This window comes from Synchiropus splendidus, chromosome 12 (genome assembly GCF_027744825.2).
Source record: "Synchiropus splendidus isolate RoL2022-P1 chromosome 12, RoL_Sspl_1.0, whole genome shotgun sequence".
NCBI classification, from domain to species: Eukaryota; Metazoa; Chordata; class Actinopteri; order Syngnathiformes; family Callionymidae; genus Synchiropus; species Synchiropus splendidus.
The window spans coordinates 17964632-17979872 of NC_071345.1; the positions used below are offsets into that span (position 1 = coordinate 17964632).

The window sequence follows — 15241 nt, forward strand, 5'->3', positions numbered from 1 at the left end:
GTCGGAGCGGTTTCCTTCATTTTTATTTTCCCGGATCTTAAGCCTGTCGGTGATTTCCCTCCGTAGCGCAACTATGGGTAAGAGGACAGATGTCACCGCATCACTCCTCATCGATCATTTCTTATATTCAGCGAAGAAACATTCACAGTTGCCCTTGCATTAAACGCAGCTGTTCGTCTCCAAAATCCGTGTCACGCTTGTGACAGTCAGCTGTGCGTCACGCATCCGCAAAAATGGAACATATTTATTTAGGTCTTCTTGAAGCTGAGGATGGTGTGACAGATGTACAGCAATGTTCTTTTTACTGTATTCCCCTCCTCTCCTTCATCCTTGTGACTGAGCTTCAAACAAGGCACATAAATATTCATCAAGACTATTATTATTACAGGCACACACTAAAATTAGAAGCTCATTAAAATGTAATTCACCACGTGCAGTCAGCGTTGAAGCATGTGCCATGTTGGCGCTCCCGTACATTCCTATCGGCCGATTAATAAATCATGTCCAAAAATGTCTTCAAAGTTAATGTTAGATGGAGCAATAACCAACCATGAAAGATGCAAATACGAGGGGTTGGTTAAGGTCGAGCTTTTGATGCTGATTTGTATTTAGGACTAGCTGGAAATTGTCAAAAAATGTATACGAAATATGAGCATGAACAGCAGCTACAACCACAGCTATTATATAAATGAATATTGTGTCACAAAAATGAGGGGAAAAAAAATCAGGGGCTTTTGACACTAAATGACGATGCTGAACTGAAAATATTTAATGAAGTAATTCAGTTTACACAAAGACTAATATAAATGATATTTTGATTTCTTCCTTTTTGTTGAGTAAAATAAAATAGCCAAATGTGCTGAACCAATGGTTGTGAGAAGGCAACTACAATCACTAGCAGGTTTCATTTTCTCTGTAGTATATAGTAGCCTTATTAATGCATGGAACTGCAGCTGGACTCCATCCAGAGTGGGATGTTCCGAGGAACGCTCCCCTCCCCAAACAATGAGTCTGTATTGAGCAGTTCACTTCATCTCAGTTCAGTTCAGGTAAAGAAGCGATGCACAAGCTGAGACATGATAGTAGTGACTGATCATTCACTATCACAACACGTGATCTCCATCAACAATTTTGGATTTACAGTGATGTAATCCAGAGTAGAACGGTCTTTCACATAAATGAACTGTATGTTAGACAGACTTCATGCACTTCCAAAGTGCACATATTTGAGTCGTCATTTTGCGTGTGACGAATGGAAGTTAATGTCTGTTCAAGGTTGAAGTTAACATCTGCCGATGGGGGCAAAGAGTGGTGTGACTGTGGGGATATTGCTGATTCACCCTGTTAAATAATGCTGTAGTTCAGTTTTATGGCCACAAGAGTGAGCACAGTGCACTTTCTGGCTGGTTTTTGAACCCACACTTATTGTAAAGGTAGACATGGCATGATGTCAAAGATAAATTCACTTAATGGCCCTTTTTTAAAGTCATTGTTTCAGATGTAATGTTCCTACAAAGTCTTTTTCAGCAGTGAGACATTTTATAGGGAGATTATGTGTCGGCTTCACCCGAAACACACTCAGCCTGAAGAGAATGTATTAGAGAGGAAATTATTTATTGATCCCATAGCACTGGGTGTTTGTTTCCTTTTACCCAGAGCCTTGGTAAACAGCCTATAGCACATTTAATAGAGTATACATCTTCTGGTGTTTGCAGCATGCAGTAATGCTAGGTGTTTTAGCTTTCTATTTTTAGCTGCAGGTTCAATGACTATGAAATGTGCAAACACAGGATGAAACGGCACTGCCCGAGGCCTGTAGCCCACAACCCTGCTGCCTGCACTCAGCCGTGAAGAGTGGGGCTGAAGGGAAATGTGTACGCAGGGCATTTCTTCAAGAGGGTCTCATGAACCGCTCCAGTCAAAGTGAACATAAATCTGCCCATTACAGCTGCTTGGCTAGGGCATGTATGCCTTTGTACACTTGGTCCATCGAGGTGAATTGAATACGAGCTGGTGTGATCCCTTTTATGGAACCGCTGCACATTTTTCAGATCATTCTTGATTGTTTTTGGCAACAGATTCTGTATAGCTTTAAAGAGCAACTAATGTCCTGATCAAACTGTCCTGTGCAGTATGCATATGTTTCAAATGTTGAAGTCCTCCTCTCCATAATGCAATAAGTGCAAGTGAGTTATTGCTTTCCCATCTGAAGTATCAGTGAAGTGAAGCACATTGTTACCCGACTACCTCCTTATTAGATCCAGCTGTAGCTGAGATGTATCTGTTTTGAATCAGATTAGTGATGTACAGTAACACGTGTTTCTTGTTAGTTCAGTGTTTCATGTAGTTGTGATCTCAGTTGACACATGCACGCATTAACAACACACAGGAAGTGGGGCCTTGGCTTCCAGTGATTTTAACATCCAGGTGACTGTGCTTAACAGTGGAGCGACATGCTCCTGTTTCATGTGGGAGGTGTTCCTGACAGCAGCTGTCATCAGAGGCGGGCTGAGGGCGATGACAACAGAGTGGGCATGCCTAAAGAGAATGAGATTTCACTTCCCAAGGCAAATACTTTAAATCATGGGGAGTTTTGTGCAAACAGAAATATACTGCTGTGTTCAGTGGGGTTCAAATATCATATTAAAAGAATCAAATCAGTCCATTAGTTGCTCTTTAAGACTTTAAAAATTAATTAACTTAAAGCCAGTGTTGTATCCACTTATTTTCTTCATCTAATCCAGAGGGCAAGTTTTGGGTACCTCTCCTAGCAGATACTACCGTGTCAGATTACTGAGGGATTTGATGTTGTGAACATCAGAGATTATTAGTGGCTAACACGTGTGTGCCTCGTGGACGGAGTCAGCCGTTCTACCTCTGTGCCTTGGCATTCTTAAGACAGTCCTCCCGGAGACCTCTGACGCTTTTTGCAAATCCTACAATACCGGGCAGCAGTTTGGATCTAATCCTCAGGATTGTCTCTTCGAGGTTGTTCTCATCTTTCGTATGGAGCTAGAACAGCACATCCTCAAAATGGGCCGTCCTGTTTGAGGTTAGTCCTAAATGTTCAGGGACAGACACATGCTCTTTCTTAGAATATTTTCATCATTAGTATTAAAGTCTGAAATTCAAAGTCAAAGGTTTTCTCCATCCATCCCGCTGATGAATGTACAGGGCTTTAGAGAGGCAGGATGAGAGCATGCAATCCTCTTTTTAGCTGTTCATCATGGCTCTTAAAGCACAAACTGAGGGCTGGCTCAAATCATTTGAAGTGGACCACCAGGGCTATATACACAAATAGTTCAAATCAAATTCAACAACATGTTAAAGGGCAAAAAATACTCTATTGCAAACACAGCATGTGGATGTCAGGACTTTCTAAGATTGTGTTCAAGCTCCACCATTCTTCAGGCCAGCAAGTGGTGATTCAAAATGCTAAGAATAAATCTGAAAAATCACTGATGCAGGTGAGAGGGATTCTGATGAGAGATGTGAAATTAGCCAGCGTTTTGCTGTCCTCTGGACTTGGTCTGTGCCTGTAATTTTGACAGCTTGTGTGATAGAGTTTGACAGCCGGGCTGTGACGTTAATTTCCACCACCCTGATGTTTGGAGGGGATCTCAGAACCCCCAAGTCAAAGCTTGATCAACATTTGAATCCACGACTTCCTGATCACATCAACACCTGTCTGTCACATTAAGCTCTCTGTCCATGAGACACATTGAAGAAGCAGTCATGGGTTCATTGACCAATCTCCTCTGGCACTGTAAAAATGCCTTGCCTCCTTGATTCGTTTGTGTGTCCGCACAGTTCTGACTCATTTGTAGACGTAGATGCTTGTGTGTCACAGTATGCACCTTGTGCCCCTCGCTCTGTCTTATACTCACCTCTGATGAAGGGGACACACAACATCCGCACTATCATTCACCGGTGGGTTGTACATTAGCAAGCATGTGTTTGTTTCTCTTCATTTGGCGAGACAAATCAAGAGGAGAAGGAAAATTAAACCAACTCCTGCGAACGATGGCCGTCTCCTGACGTTCATTTCTGTCCCGACTAAACAAATGGCTCCTCTCCTCCCTGGTGTCTGCCAGTGGACGGGTTCATATTAGGTAAGCCTTGCGCTATTGAAGCCTGGCATCCAATCAAAAATGACAAATGACGCCCTGTGTTGGAGGCACTTTTGTTGGCGAGAGGAAATATCTGGGGTGACCTCATCATGAAGTAAAGTTTCATAGTCCTTCTGGCCAAGCTCTTGCTTCACGTACTTGATGTGACTGGCTGATGATTTATCATGAAGCCTGACTGATAAATACCATCAGTGCAATAGAATTACAGTTACCTTCCTTCACCTTCACCTTCTTCTGCCGCGTATCCGGGGTCGGGTCGCGGAGGCAGCATTCGGAGCAAGGAAGCCCAAACTTCCTGATCCGCACAAACCTCCTCCAGCTCTTCCCGGGGGATCCTGAGGCGTTCCCAGGCCAGACCAGAAACATAATCTCTCCAGCGAGTCCTGGGTCTTCCCCGGGGTCTCCTCCCGGTAGGACATGCCCGGAACACCTCCCCAGGGAGGCGTCCAGGGGGCATCCGGATCAGATGCCCGAGCCACCTCAACTGGTTCCTCTCGATGTGGAGGAGCAGCGGCTCCACCCCGAGCTCCTCCCGGATGACCGAACTCCTAACCCTATCTCTAAGGCCCAGCCACCCTGCGGAGGAAACTCTTGTTCAATTACAGTTAAGCTATCCAAACTGTGCGTAGTGAGTATACTGAGAAATGCTTGACCTATCATGTGCGTCACATCTCCTCCTCAGTGCAATAAAATTAGAGAAGCAGTCTAAGGATCATGAATGTCAATGTCATGAATGATCAATGTTTGTAAAAATAAAGGTCTTATCATGGGTTTTAGTGAACGCAGTAGTCCTGTGGGACCTTTGCGATTCAAGATCCTGCCTCTCAATGTGCAGCATTTTAAGAACCAGCATTTATTGTTCTGAGATTACGATTCTGCCAGGGTATATTCATGTAAAACAAAAAGAGTTTGAGTGTTTTTAACTGTGGATATTGGTCATACTTTGTACTGATAACTGATAATCAACTCAACTGTGTGAAATTATATTTGCCATTACTCAACATCATATGCTTTCATATGTAATACTCTTACAAAACTGCACAGACTCGATTCGTGCAGTTCCTCTTCAGTGACATGTTCATTTCTATGGAGGGCCGAGTTGAGGCGAAGGATTGAGTTTCGGTCAACAGTGGTGACAAGAAGAAATAAAACTTTACTTTGTCAAGTTTATTATATTGTTCTGCCATTTGCTTTGAAAAGTCCATCTATAACTTGTTACTGGAGGCAACTGCACCAACTCCACCCATTCTCACTCGCTAGGCGTCTAATAGAGACTATCTTCAAGTGACTTTTATGTCCAATGTAGATGCTAGCATGTGTCCATCACCTTTCAACTTAGACAAGATTGACACCCTGTAACTGACATCCATAAATCAGTAAAACAGTTACTAGTTTCTCCAGTTTCTCAGTCCGTTTCAGTCAGTGTTGGGATGACATCACCACTCTGAATGCTAGGAGGAAGTCTCTCTTGAAGCTGAGGAATTATTCTTATTTTGGTGTCCAGCCATCTTGACGTCCTGTTGAATTGATGGAGAACATAGTGTGGGTTCACGTTTTCTTCTATTGTCTTTCATTCAAGTAATTGAGCTGTTATTGTGAGTTGGTCGAGTACATGTTTGCATGCCTTCCATGCATTATTTGAAGACAAAAAAAAAAAATCAGTTCCACTCAGTAATGGTGGAAACAGCAGTGTTCACTTCGTCCTCTCACTAATAACAGTAATGCACTGACTCAGCACTGGAACTGTAAAGGAGGGGAGTACAGCAGAGGGAGGTGGGCGCCATCATTTTGCTGTCGGCCACCGAACCCGGCGTGTCAATCCGTCCATGTTTGACTTGCAGCACTCCAGAGATGATGCGATCCCTTCCTTGTCTTCAGAGCGACGCCATTACTATGTTGTGTGCACGCGTAAGTGCAGTGATCAGGGCTGCTCTGGGATTTATGAGGCTAATGTGGTGAACGGGCTGCCGGGGCTGCAGTTTAAAGCAGATAGAGGCACCACATCACAAAGCAGTAAACTCTCATCTCCCCGGTCCTTGTAAGAGCATAACAAAAGGAAAACATTGCTCAGCTTTCCTGTTTATCATCCCGAAGCACATACCGAACAGTCATTAGGATCTGAGTGATCGGCTTTCACGGGGTTGTTCTGTAGTGAGACAGAAATGAATGATATGAGACTCACAGACAAAAGAAAACACGAATAAAACCAGCGATGATCTGATTGACCTCAAGGCTGCTGCATGTGTTTATTATTCCATAGTTCATCTCATCAACATGAGTGTTGATAACATGTTCCTCAGCCAGGCAGAAACCGAAGCCATGTCAAAAGTCAGTCATTGAAATTTCAACTGCCTCTCACCCATCGACAGCGACGTGACTCACACTTCAGTTACATAACATTCATTACAGCTCATCATAGGAAACATAACTCCGGTGCTCCATCACCACTTCACCCTAACACCGTCGTCTCCTCCTTCCAGGTTATGTGGGTATGCAACTTGTGCCGAAAACAACAAGAAATCCTCACCAAATCGGGGGCGTGGTTCTACGGCTCGGGGCCTGGTCAGGTGCGAGGAGTATTTGAGGGCGGGCCTCAGGGGAAGAAGGCCAAACTTCAGGAACCTTCCTTTTACCCCTACCAGGGCGGCTCAGGGGACTTGACACCAGCGTCGGACAGAAGCAGACCTCGAGGAGGACTCCTGCCCAGGCAAGCCTCGCTTGACAACGGTTCGCTGAGGTACACGGGACTCGACCCACTAGAAAGGTCAGTCTGATGTTTATTCATTACAGGAAGCTGGATAAACCTCATGACATTAACACTTGCTTATGACTTATATACTGCTGAATACTCAACGTTTTTCTGATGAAATGTCATGCACATTAATATGGCTTTATACCCTGCTTGTACTCACATAAACGTGCTCGTCTTTACTGAACACACGAGGCGGTTAAAGAAAACCTTCTGGCTCGGAGGACTATAGAGATGCTTCAGGAGAGGACGAGGGCAGGTCTCATTACGCTGCAGAACATTGTGGTCTAGTTATCATTTGCACCGAATGTCCTTTCGGTGCCCACACCGGCATGTGGTTCTTGTCTCATCCGCACTCCTTTTTTCTGTAACTGGGATGGAATTGAGCTAATTTCGTTCACTTTATGACGCCTAGTAAATACTGGCATGAAGTTCGTGCCTGAAAATTGACTTTTATTTATATATTTATTCATCATGTCATGATTGTTACTTTCCAAAATGTCGTCTTGCCCACCGATGTCTTCACGCCAGGAACAAATGTTCCTATTTTGTCCAATAAGTTATCACGAGGCAACCTTTGACTTCACCGAAATAATCAGAGACGTGTATCAAGTTTGTGTGTGAACACTGAGAAAGCGGTGTCCCGATTTTTTAAAGTTGCCCTTAAACCGCCCGCTTCTTTCACACAGTGTATAATCAGACTGACAACAGATGACGGACGGGCTGACCCGCTCCCAGTCTTCAGCCCAGTCCGAGCCCATATGTCCACTTATTGCTTATGAGACTTGAGAGGTGGTACTAGGGGAGTGGATCCTGCTCTGGTGTCATTTGCAGTGACACACCAGAGCTGACTTCAAACTGTTCGGGTTCTGCCTGGTCCAGAAATAGAACTCACACTGCCTCGGCACCCAGTTGCGTTCATCTTTAGGAAGAAAGGTTGACTCACTATTTACGGGGAGAATTTGTCGGTCGATGTAAGAATTTGGCTTCTGCATTTTTAACCCTTTATTGAGGTTGGAGCTGTTTAACAGCAAAAAATACCCAGCAGAATTTGCAACTTTAACTGTCTCATGTCGTGATCAAATCCAGTGAAACAGTGTCTAAATTTGCCGAGGCCACGAGATAGCGCTGTCTGCTTTGTAGTCTTGGGCTTTGAACAACTATTTCAATGAACCATCGCATCTTTTTGAACCAAGAGCGCCACCTACTGATGTCTGAAATTCTACACTGTTTCATGAAACCTCCTCAAGACATCAATGCTATAAACCAGTTTCCATGTTCAGTAGCCAGGCATGATTAATGGATGACAGAGAAGGTGTGACCATAATGTTCTTATTCAATGTGCTAATGGCTACAGATTAAAATTCAGTCAGTTTCAGTGTGTCAGTCACACAGTATGTCAGTTGTGTGTGTGAAAGCGATTGCCCTGTTTAAGCTTGGACTGATACGCTTGGTCCACTCTCTTGCCTGGTCCCTGAAGCTCCCAGTCCTTTCCACAGACTTCTCTGTGCGAGGAGAACTTGATTGATCGAACCCAGATAGCAGATATAATAAGAAAATTCCTGACGACAGCAGGTTGTTTTCTGATCTGCTGCGGCGCGCGTCATACGGAGATGGAGAAATATGCGCTGTGCGTGAGTGAGTGTGTGCGCGTGAGCGAGCGAGGGGAGTAAAGGAGTGTGCGAGGGAGTGTGTGCTCTTCATAGGCGACGGGAAATATGAGTTGAATGTGAGGCAGCAGCTGATGCGCCGGTAAGATGCTGCTCGCTGCCGTGGAGGATGCCTCTCCTGCCTCTGCTTCCTCCGGGCGAGCCCTCGCCTCTTTTTCCACCCCACCGTCTCCACGTTTGCGCTTCAGCCAAAAGAAGCGAAGCCTCGTTGCCGGCACCGACTGAAGCATCCGAAGCAGTATGACTATTGGATCACGCCCGGAATGCGTCTCGTCTAAGGACACTTTTCTCCGGAGCAACATGGAAGTTAATCGGCGTCTTTTTGGGGTTTAATGCGCCCCGGGAGTGTTTCTGGACGGCGTCCGGAGAGAAGCTTTGGGATGTGTGGCTGGTGAAAGCGTGATGCTTGTGTGAGGATAAAGGCGAGCGGAGGGGGAAAATGCAGTTTGAGACATTGCGTCAGTTCTGTAGCTCTGTTTTATCACATTTCAACGGAGCTTTCTCCGCGCCTCAGAACATCCTGCAGACGGAGTTGATCGAGCAGGCGCTCAGCAACATCGGGTGAGTGTCTCCTTTCTCCAGAAAAGCCTTGATTTATGAGCGGGGGGCTTCCCCGTTGCTATGTCAGGCGAGGATTTGGGGGATGGGAGGGAGGGAGGGAGGGTGTTGTTGCGTTTATCGATCTGCAGCCGGCCTCCGTAATAACAGCCTACAGTAGCCTATAGTATTGTTGCTGCTGCAGATATTTCCTGGCTGGATGATGGGGCCATCAGTGATGCTGCCGCGGTTAACTGTGCCCCGCTGCGCCTGCGCGTGTGTGACTACGCGCGTAAGTCCCGGCGCACCACTGCTGCAGCGTGTGTGCTTTACTCCCTCCGCTCTGCCTGAGAGGTGATCGGAGCGTGCGGCTACATTTCGAGAAGAAGTCCTCAGGGGCAACGCTGCCAATTGACTTTCACATGTCGCCTTGCTTTTCTCTATAGGACGGAACAGGGGAATCGAGGACGCGTCTAAAACATCACTATCTACCCTCGTAACCACCTGGTTTAGTTTTCCAGTCGTCAGTTTGCCTTCCGATGCGCTATAAAAGATACTTTTTTGGGTTGATATTTATTTGGGCAGCATTTTCAGTCAGTATATCACCAACAAAATCAAATGTTTTCCCCCACGTGCTGTGTGGCTGCAAACTTATAGATAATCAATAAATAAAAAGGAATGTAGAGTAATATTTGCTGTGGTATTTGTCTAGTATTTAAAAACAATAATCTTGCTCAAAGTTTCTAATGAGAATAAGTGTTTTACTATGTAGCTCTGCCATGTAGCTGCAAGTAAAAGTAGCCCAAAATATAATTATTTTTAGGCAACACCAACTTTTCGTTTATGCCAGTTGTTCCGCAGATTTAAGCATGGGTTGGCTTTGCATTATGGTTGTGTTGAGTTTATTTATTTTTTTACTTGAGAGTTTTATGCAATTATAGTTATTATAGTTTAGTTCAATGTAGAAGTGTTTGACTTAAGGGACAGTGTAATGTGTATCTGTGGTCATTTTCAGTCCTGGTTTTATGAGTTATTAATTATACTAGCTAAAGGAAGAAAAGACCTATGACACTTGACTCTGTCACTAAAGCAGTCAAGTGTCGAGGCCAGATGAGTACACTGTCCTTGACAAAAATAAGAGAATTTCTGACTCACTTGTCACATGTTAGTCTCTGACTCTGTCTTTGGAGGCTGAATCTTCTCTTGTCTACCTCCCTACAGTTAGAAATAATTTACAGCAGGGCTGGGCTGCGTGCCACCTCACATTACATGGCCAGAACACCGGAAGGCCTGGGCGGTGGGGCTGTGTGCCTGGAAACTATAATCCTGCAATCATCACATCCCAATAATGAAAGTGAACTTAAGTTTCGTCAGTATGTCCCCAGTTGAGAAAGTCTCGCAGTCGGCGGCGGCGGGGCCAGGCCTGTCTTCTTTAAAGCTAAATTATCTTACAGCGCGGCATAAGCGACTGGTACAAAGTGTGCTTTCATTATTTTTTTAAATTGTACTGGAAGACCTTGAGGACAGAATTTGTCTCCCTGTCCACTTAATTCTGGGACAGTAATAGGCACGACTCATCCGGCTTGTTCCAGGAAAGCTCACAGCAGAGCGGCACTGTGTGTGTTGTTATCAGGGGCGAGCCAGCTTGGCCATCCGTTCAATCTTTGCCGTTTGTGTCTTTCAGCTCTTTGTTTCTGCGTTTCTTTCCTGCCCAGGCCAAGTGAGCTAATGGGCTGTGTGCTTTTAGATCCAGCCACCATGTATTATGCATAAGTGCTTCGGCGTTCTAATGGTGTGTGGTGATCTGTTCTTAGAAGGCCGGATCAGTGTAGAATTAGTCTGACATGATTGAAACTCTTCAGATGTTTACAAAAAAGTTCCCCCATTCATTTGCATTTCACGGTATTTCTGGGTTTTTTCACTTGTCCTTTGTCCCACCCAACAGATTGATGTTTTTAAGCATTTAATTGTTCAGGCATTTTGTGTTGAACACATCTCTCCAAAAAAGTTGCACCCCACCTCCGCTCTACTCTTGTGCTTCCCTGCCCTTATTTGTAGAGGAGGAGTTGTAGAAACAAATGAGAGAGGGATTGTGTAATAAAAGTCATAATGAAGTCACAAGTATTAATATTTTCTTCCAAATAAGAGTGAATAACACCTGGAATTCCACTTCAGTGTCTCTATGAAAACTAGGAATAAGTTGATCAACTTATTCCTAGTTTTCATAGAGACGCTGAAGTGGAAGTGGCTGGCACCTTTGCATTGCTATATGCAGTGTTGTCACCTCGAAACCCCGCTCTTTGCATTGAAGATACATGTATAAATACCCTGTTTATGGAGGCGTATAAGAAGAGCAGACTTGATCTCAGTGGAGAGGTTTCATAAAGACAGACAAAACAAGACAAAAAGTTCCGCTGGGAGAGAGGAAAACTCGAGCATGAATCACCATGGCAACAGAACTGTGGATCCTGCAGACTTGGAAAGCTGCAGCTTGTAGAACTTTGCACTCATTGAGACCCAGATTCATGTTGATGTGACAGAACTGCAGAGGCAGTTTCCCAGCATCCCCGGGCTCTTTGCAGTCCTCAGGCTGACTTATGCATCTGCTATCTTATCGTCAGTTAATCTCAGACACGTGTGTACCATCAGGTGTCTGAAGCACGGATGGTTTCCAGTCAACTGCATACTGTGTTCTCCATAATACCTTTGCAAACAACCCCCACAATATTCAGCCCACCCTCAGTTCCTTGGGTGTTGCCGGCACTCAGCAGCTGTAATTAAGCCGCTCTTTTATTGGTTTTGCCCTCACCAAGGGAGATGTGCACAGGAAGACGGGAGGCCCTGCTTTATTGCCTGGGCGTCCAAGACGGGGTTATTATGATCGCCAGCTTGAGAGAAAAGCAGAAGTGGATAGAGAGAGATAAAGTCAAGAGTCAAAATGATAGCATTGCATCGGGAAAATGAAAGATTAGTTCAGGACAGACAGTGCAAGAGGCTGAATCGATGTGCTCGACTCGACTTAGCCCCTTTCAACAAATCATAACTCAAAGTCAGAGAGAAAAGAGGCTGGAGCTCATAGAGGTGGTCACACAAGGATGGTGGTCATGGACTCTGAACTACTGATCATGCAAATGTCTTGGTCATTTTAGACATGGCACAAATCAGAATATTCGAATATATATATATATATATATATATATATATATATATATATATATATACATAAAATGTGTAATGCAGTTACGTTTTCAACCCATTTGATACAAGTACAGTGAAATAAACTTGTTGAAAGTGGAGTAAGTGATCGAGAAAACCTTTTGTTCAAGCTGCAAATTGAAATTACCTGAAGCCAGAGATTCTGAGCTGTGCAGCATCAACTTGATAACGTTTTGTCATTGCTGTGGGTCTGAGAGAGAAAGAGCGGTGAGAGGGGCGAGACAAATGGTTGTTGAGTTCTGTCCCCATCCAATCGTGTCGAACGGGTGTGTTTTTACTGTGCCACGTGACACAGTAAACATTGAATTAATTTGATGCAATTGAGGTATAAAGGGGGATTTTAAGCCAAATGGTCCAGAGATCCTCTACATTTAGGTATCGTATAGTTTTGCACAGTTATTCAGTAAATGCAAATGAGCAGTGCAGCATCTTCACATGATTTCCAAAATCACAATAACATTTGAATTAAACTTTGCCAACCAAAAGAATAACATTGCCATTATCAATATCTACAGAAGGTTTTGAGCACCGGCGGTCTAGCTGAATGATGAATGAACGGTGAGTGGGTACAAGGCGCTGAGATAGTCTTGAACGATGACCCTGTTCTGAGCATGCAGGCATGCGGGATTGATGCGCTCACAGGGTGAATGGGCGCATGTGCTCATGACTTGGTGCGTGTGTTGCGTCGAACCTTAACATGCTATTAATGGCCATGCTCCGCAGGCACAGTGTCCTTCTGGTATGACTGCATTTTACTCAGAATTAGAGTCCACTTCTGACTCAGCCCCAGGTCCTTAACTTCTTCTTTATCTGTGTGCTCTCTCTCTCTCTGATGGACTGCTGAGTGGCATATATTTAAGTGTGTTTGTGCGCGCATACGCCACACTCATGTGTCTGAAGCTTAATACCTTGGAGGTCCTTTTTCCTCCCTCCCTAAATAGCTTTATTTCCCTGCTCTGAAACAGATGTCTGATGTCATCGTGTTTTGAATGGCCACGGGAGAGAAGGGAAAGTGCCCACGCTGCAGGAACAGTGCTTACGTTCAACCATGTTCATGTCAGTGTGTCAGTCTGTTGGTGTTAAAGGATAACTATTTCATTTATTTTCTTGTTGCATCAATATTTAATGGTAGTGCGAACTAAAACCCAGCCCAAAGTGACAACATCATTACTGATGACGGCTTTTAGATTTAAGAACTATTTAAAGGTCTGTTTCTGTCCTCACCCAGTTAAAAAAAACACAGATATTTACGGTAATATTCAGTCTATAGAGTGCACCGGAACATTAGCCTCACCTACTAATTTTAAGAAGGAATAGTCTTGTTCTTACATAAGCCGCTAGTGCAGTGGTACTGTCTGCACTGTAGAAAGGTCAGCGGTGCACCAGGCTTAGAAATGCACAAGGATCACTTCTAGACTAGTTTTGAAAATGGGGTCGAGCAGTAAAACTGACTCATGAAACAAACTCGGCAATGTTCTGAACTTGAATCATGAACTTATCACATCTGTTATTTACATTAAAGCGCTCAAAATGTGTTTTCATTTCATCACCACAGCTGGTCTCAGCTGCTTCTTCTCGTCTCTGTGTTGGAGTTCATGCAGCATAGCAAACCAGACACCTCAGGGGTTTATGCTACATAGTCATTTGACAAAAACTACTGTCCTCTTTGACTACAAGTTATGCTACAAGTATCTCAGCTCTCTCAGGCAGCGTTGTTGCCTAACATATACGTAATCCCCAGCTGCAATCTGACCCCTGAACGAAAGATGTTTGGTAGCTCATTTTTGCTCGTGGGCTTCCATTAGCTGTTTTGTGGTGTGTCAAAAGAACATCTTTCTCTGGTCCCTGCTACAGTTTAAGTGAGTGGATATGGAGGTCCAGGGGCCACGGCTGTGGTGGCCTTCACACATCTAAACAGCTGCCAGACCCGTGTCATCCGTCCCAGTGCCTGCAGTCACCATTCTGGCCATATGCATCTGTCCTCCTCCTGCAGCCTGCGTGGCTTCCTTTCTCTTGGTTGCTTCTCTTTTGACTCTCTTCCTGTTGTATTCTAAGCTCTGCAGGTGTTGCACCCGGAACAGATTGGCTAGTGATATCTTGTCAGTTTCCCCTACTCAGCTATTCCCCCTAAGCTTGCGAAAAGAGGAAAAGAGAGCCCCGATGGCAGCCTCTGCTGTCCCACTCTTCCAAATGTAAAGCATAAGAGATGAATATATATGACATAAATATACTTATTTCACCCTGCTGATGTCCAACCGACAACAGAGAGGAGAGTGAGGAGTGACTCAGCACTCATGAATGGGATAGAGCTAACGTTACATGTAATCCAGTTTCTGTGCCTCGAATCTAAACCCATTTCATGCTCCAATTTATTCAATTACCACAAATACACTCGAAAAGACTGAGTGATGAAACAATAATGAAAAAGCCTGATCTAAACATCAGCTCCTATCAAGACCGTCTCATCCTGCGCCCGAGTTCAAATCCCTCTTTAGACGCTGATGGTATTTCACTAGCTCAATGAGATTAATTATTTCCATATTTTGCGGCCGTCCGTGGCTCCTCTGCCTCTCTGCACGTGTGCAAGTAGCTCAGTTCATTTGTGGTGGAAATGAGGCGGACCTGGCGGTGCTTGCCGGGCCTCCGCTGCCATGAAGACCCCAACTGAGATGTGATCAAAAGCCTCCCTCTATGGCTGGCAGATGCTGAGTAAACATACATAAGATGCGGCTCCAACACTCGGCTCCTCCTGCTTCGTTTTTTTTGCCCCGCTTATTTTTGGAATCTGCTGCCTGTAACATTCCTATAATCTCTATTAAAATAAGTTGAATAATTCATAAGGTTTGGGAACAGCAGTTGATCACATCTCCTGGTGTGGCCTGGAGAGGCTTTTTGTCATTCAAGGCTTCCATCAATTTGTTGTGTCTTGATCCTGTTAA

General features: G+C 44.5%; 1 protein-coding gene across 12 annotated transcripts in view; it reads left to right on the forward strand.

Moving 5' to 3' along the window:
• rims2a (regulating synaptic membrane exocytosis 2a) overlaps positions 1-15241 on the forward strand; it is a 129774-nt gene that overhangs the window by 34206 nt on the left and 80327 nt on the right. For 8 of the 12 annotated variants that reach the window (XM_053880344.1, XM_053880342.1, XM_053880347.1 and 5 more), the window contains exon 7: positions 6611-6894. In XM_053880344.1, coding sequence (XP_053736319.1) covers positions 6611-6894 — 284 coding nt within the window. Of the gene's footprint in view, positions 1-6610; positions 6895-6926; positions 9111-15241 lie in introns of those variants that run through there. The other 4 variants (XM_053880345.1, XM_053880354.1, XM_053880353.1 and 1 more) reach the window with 4 other exon arrangements.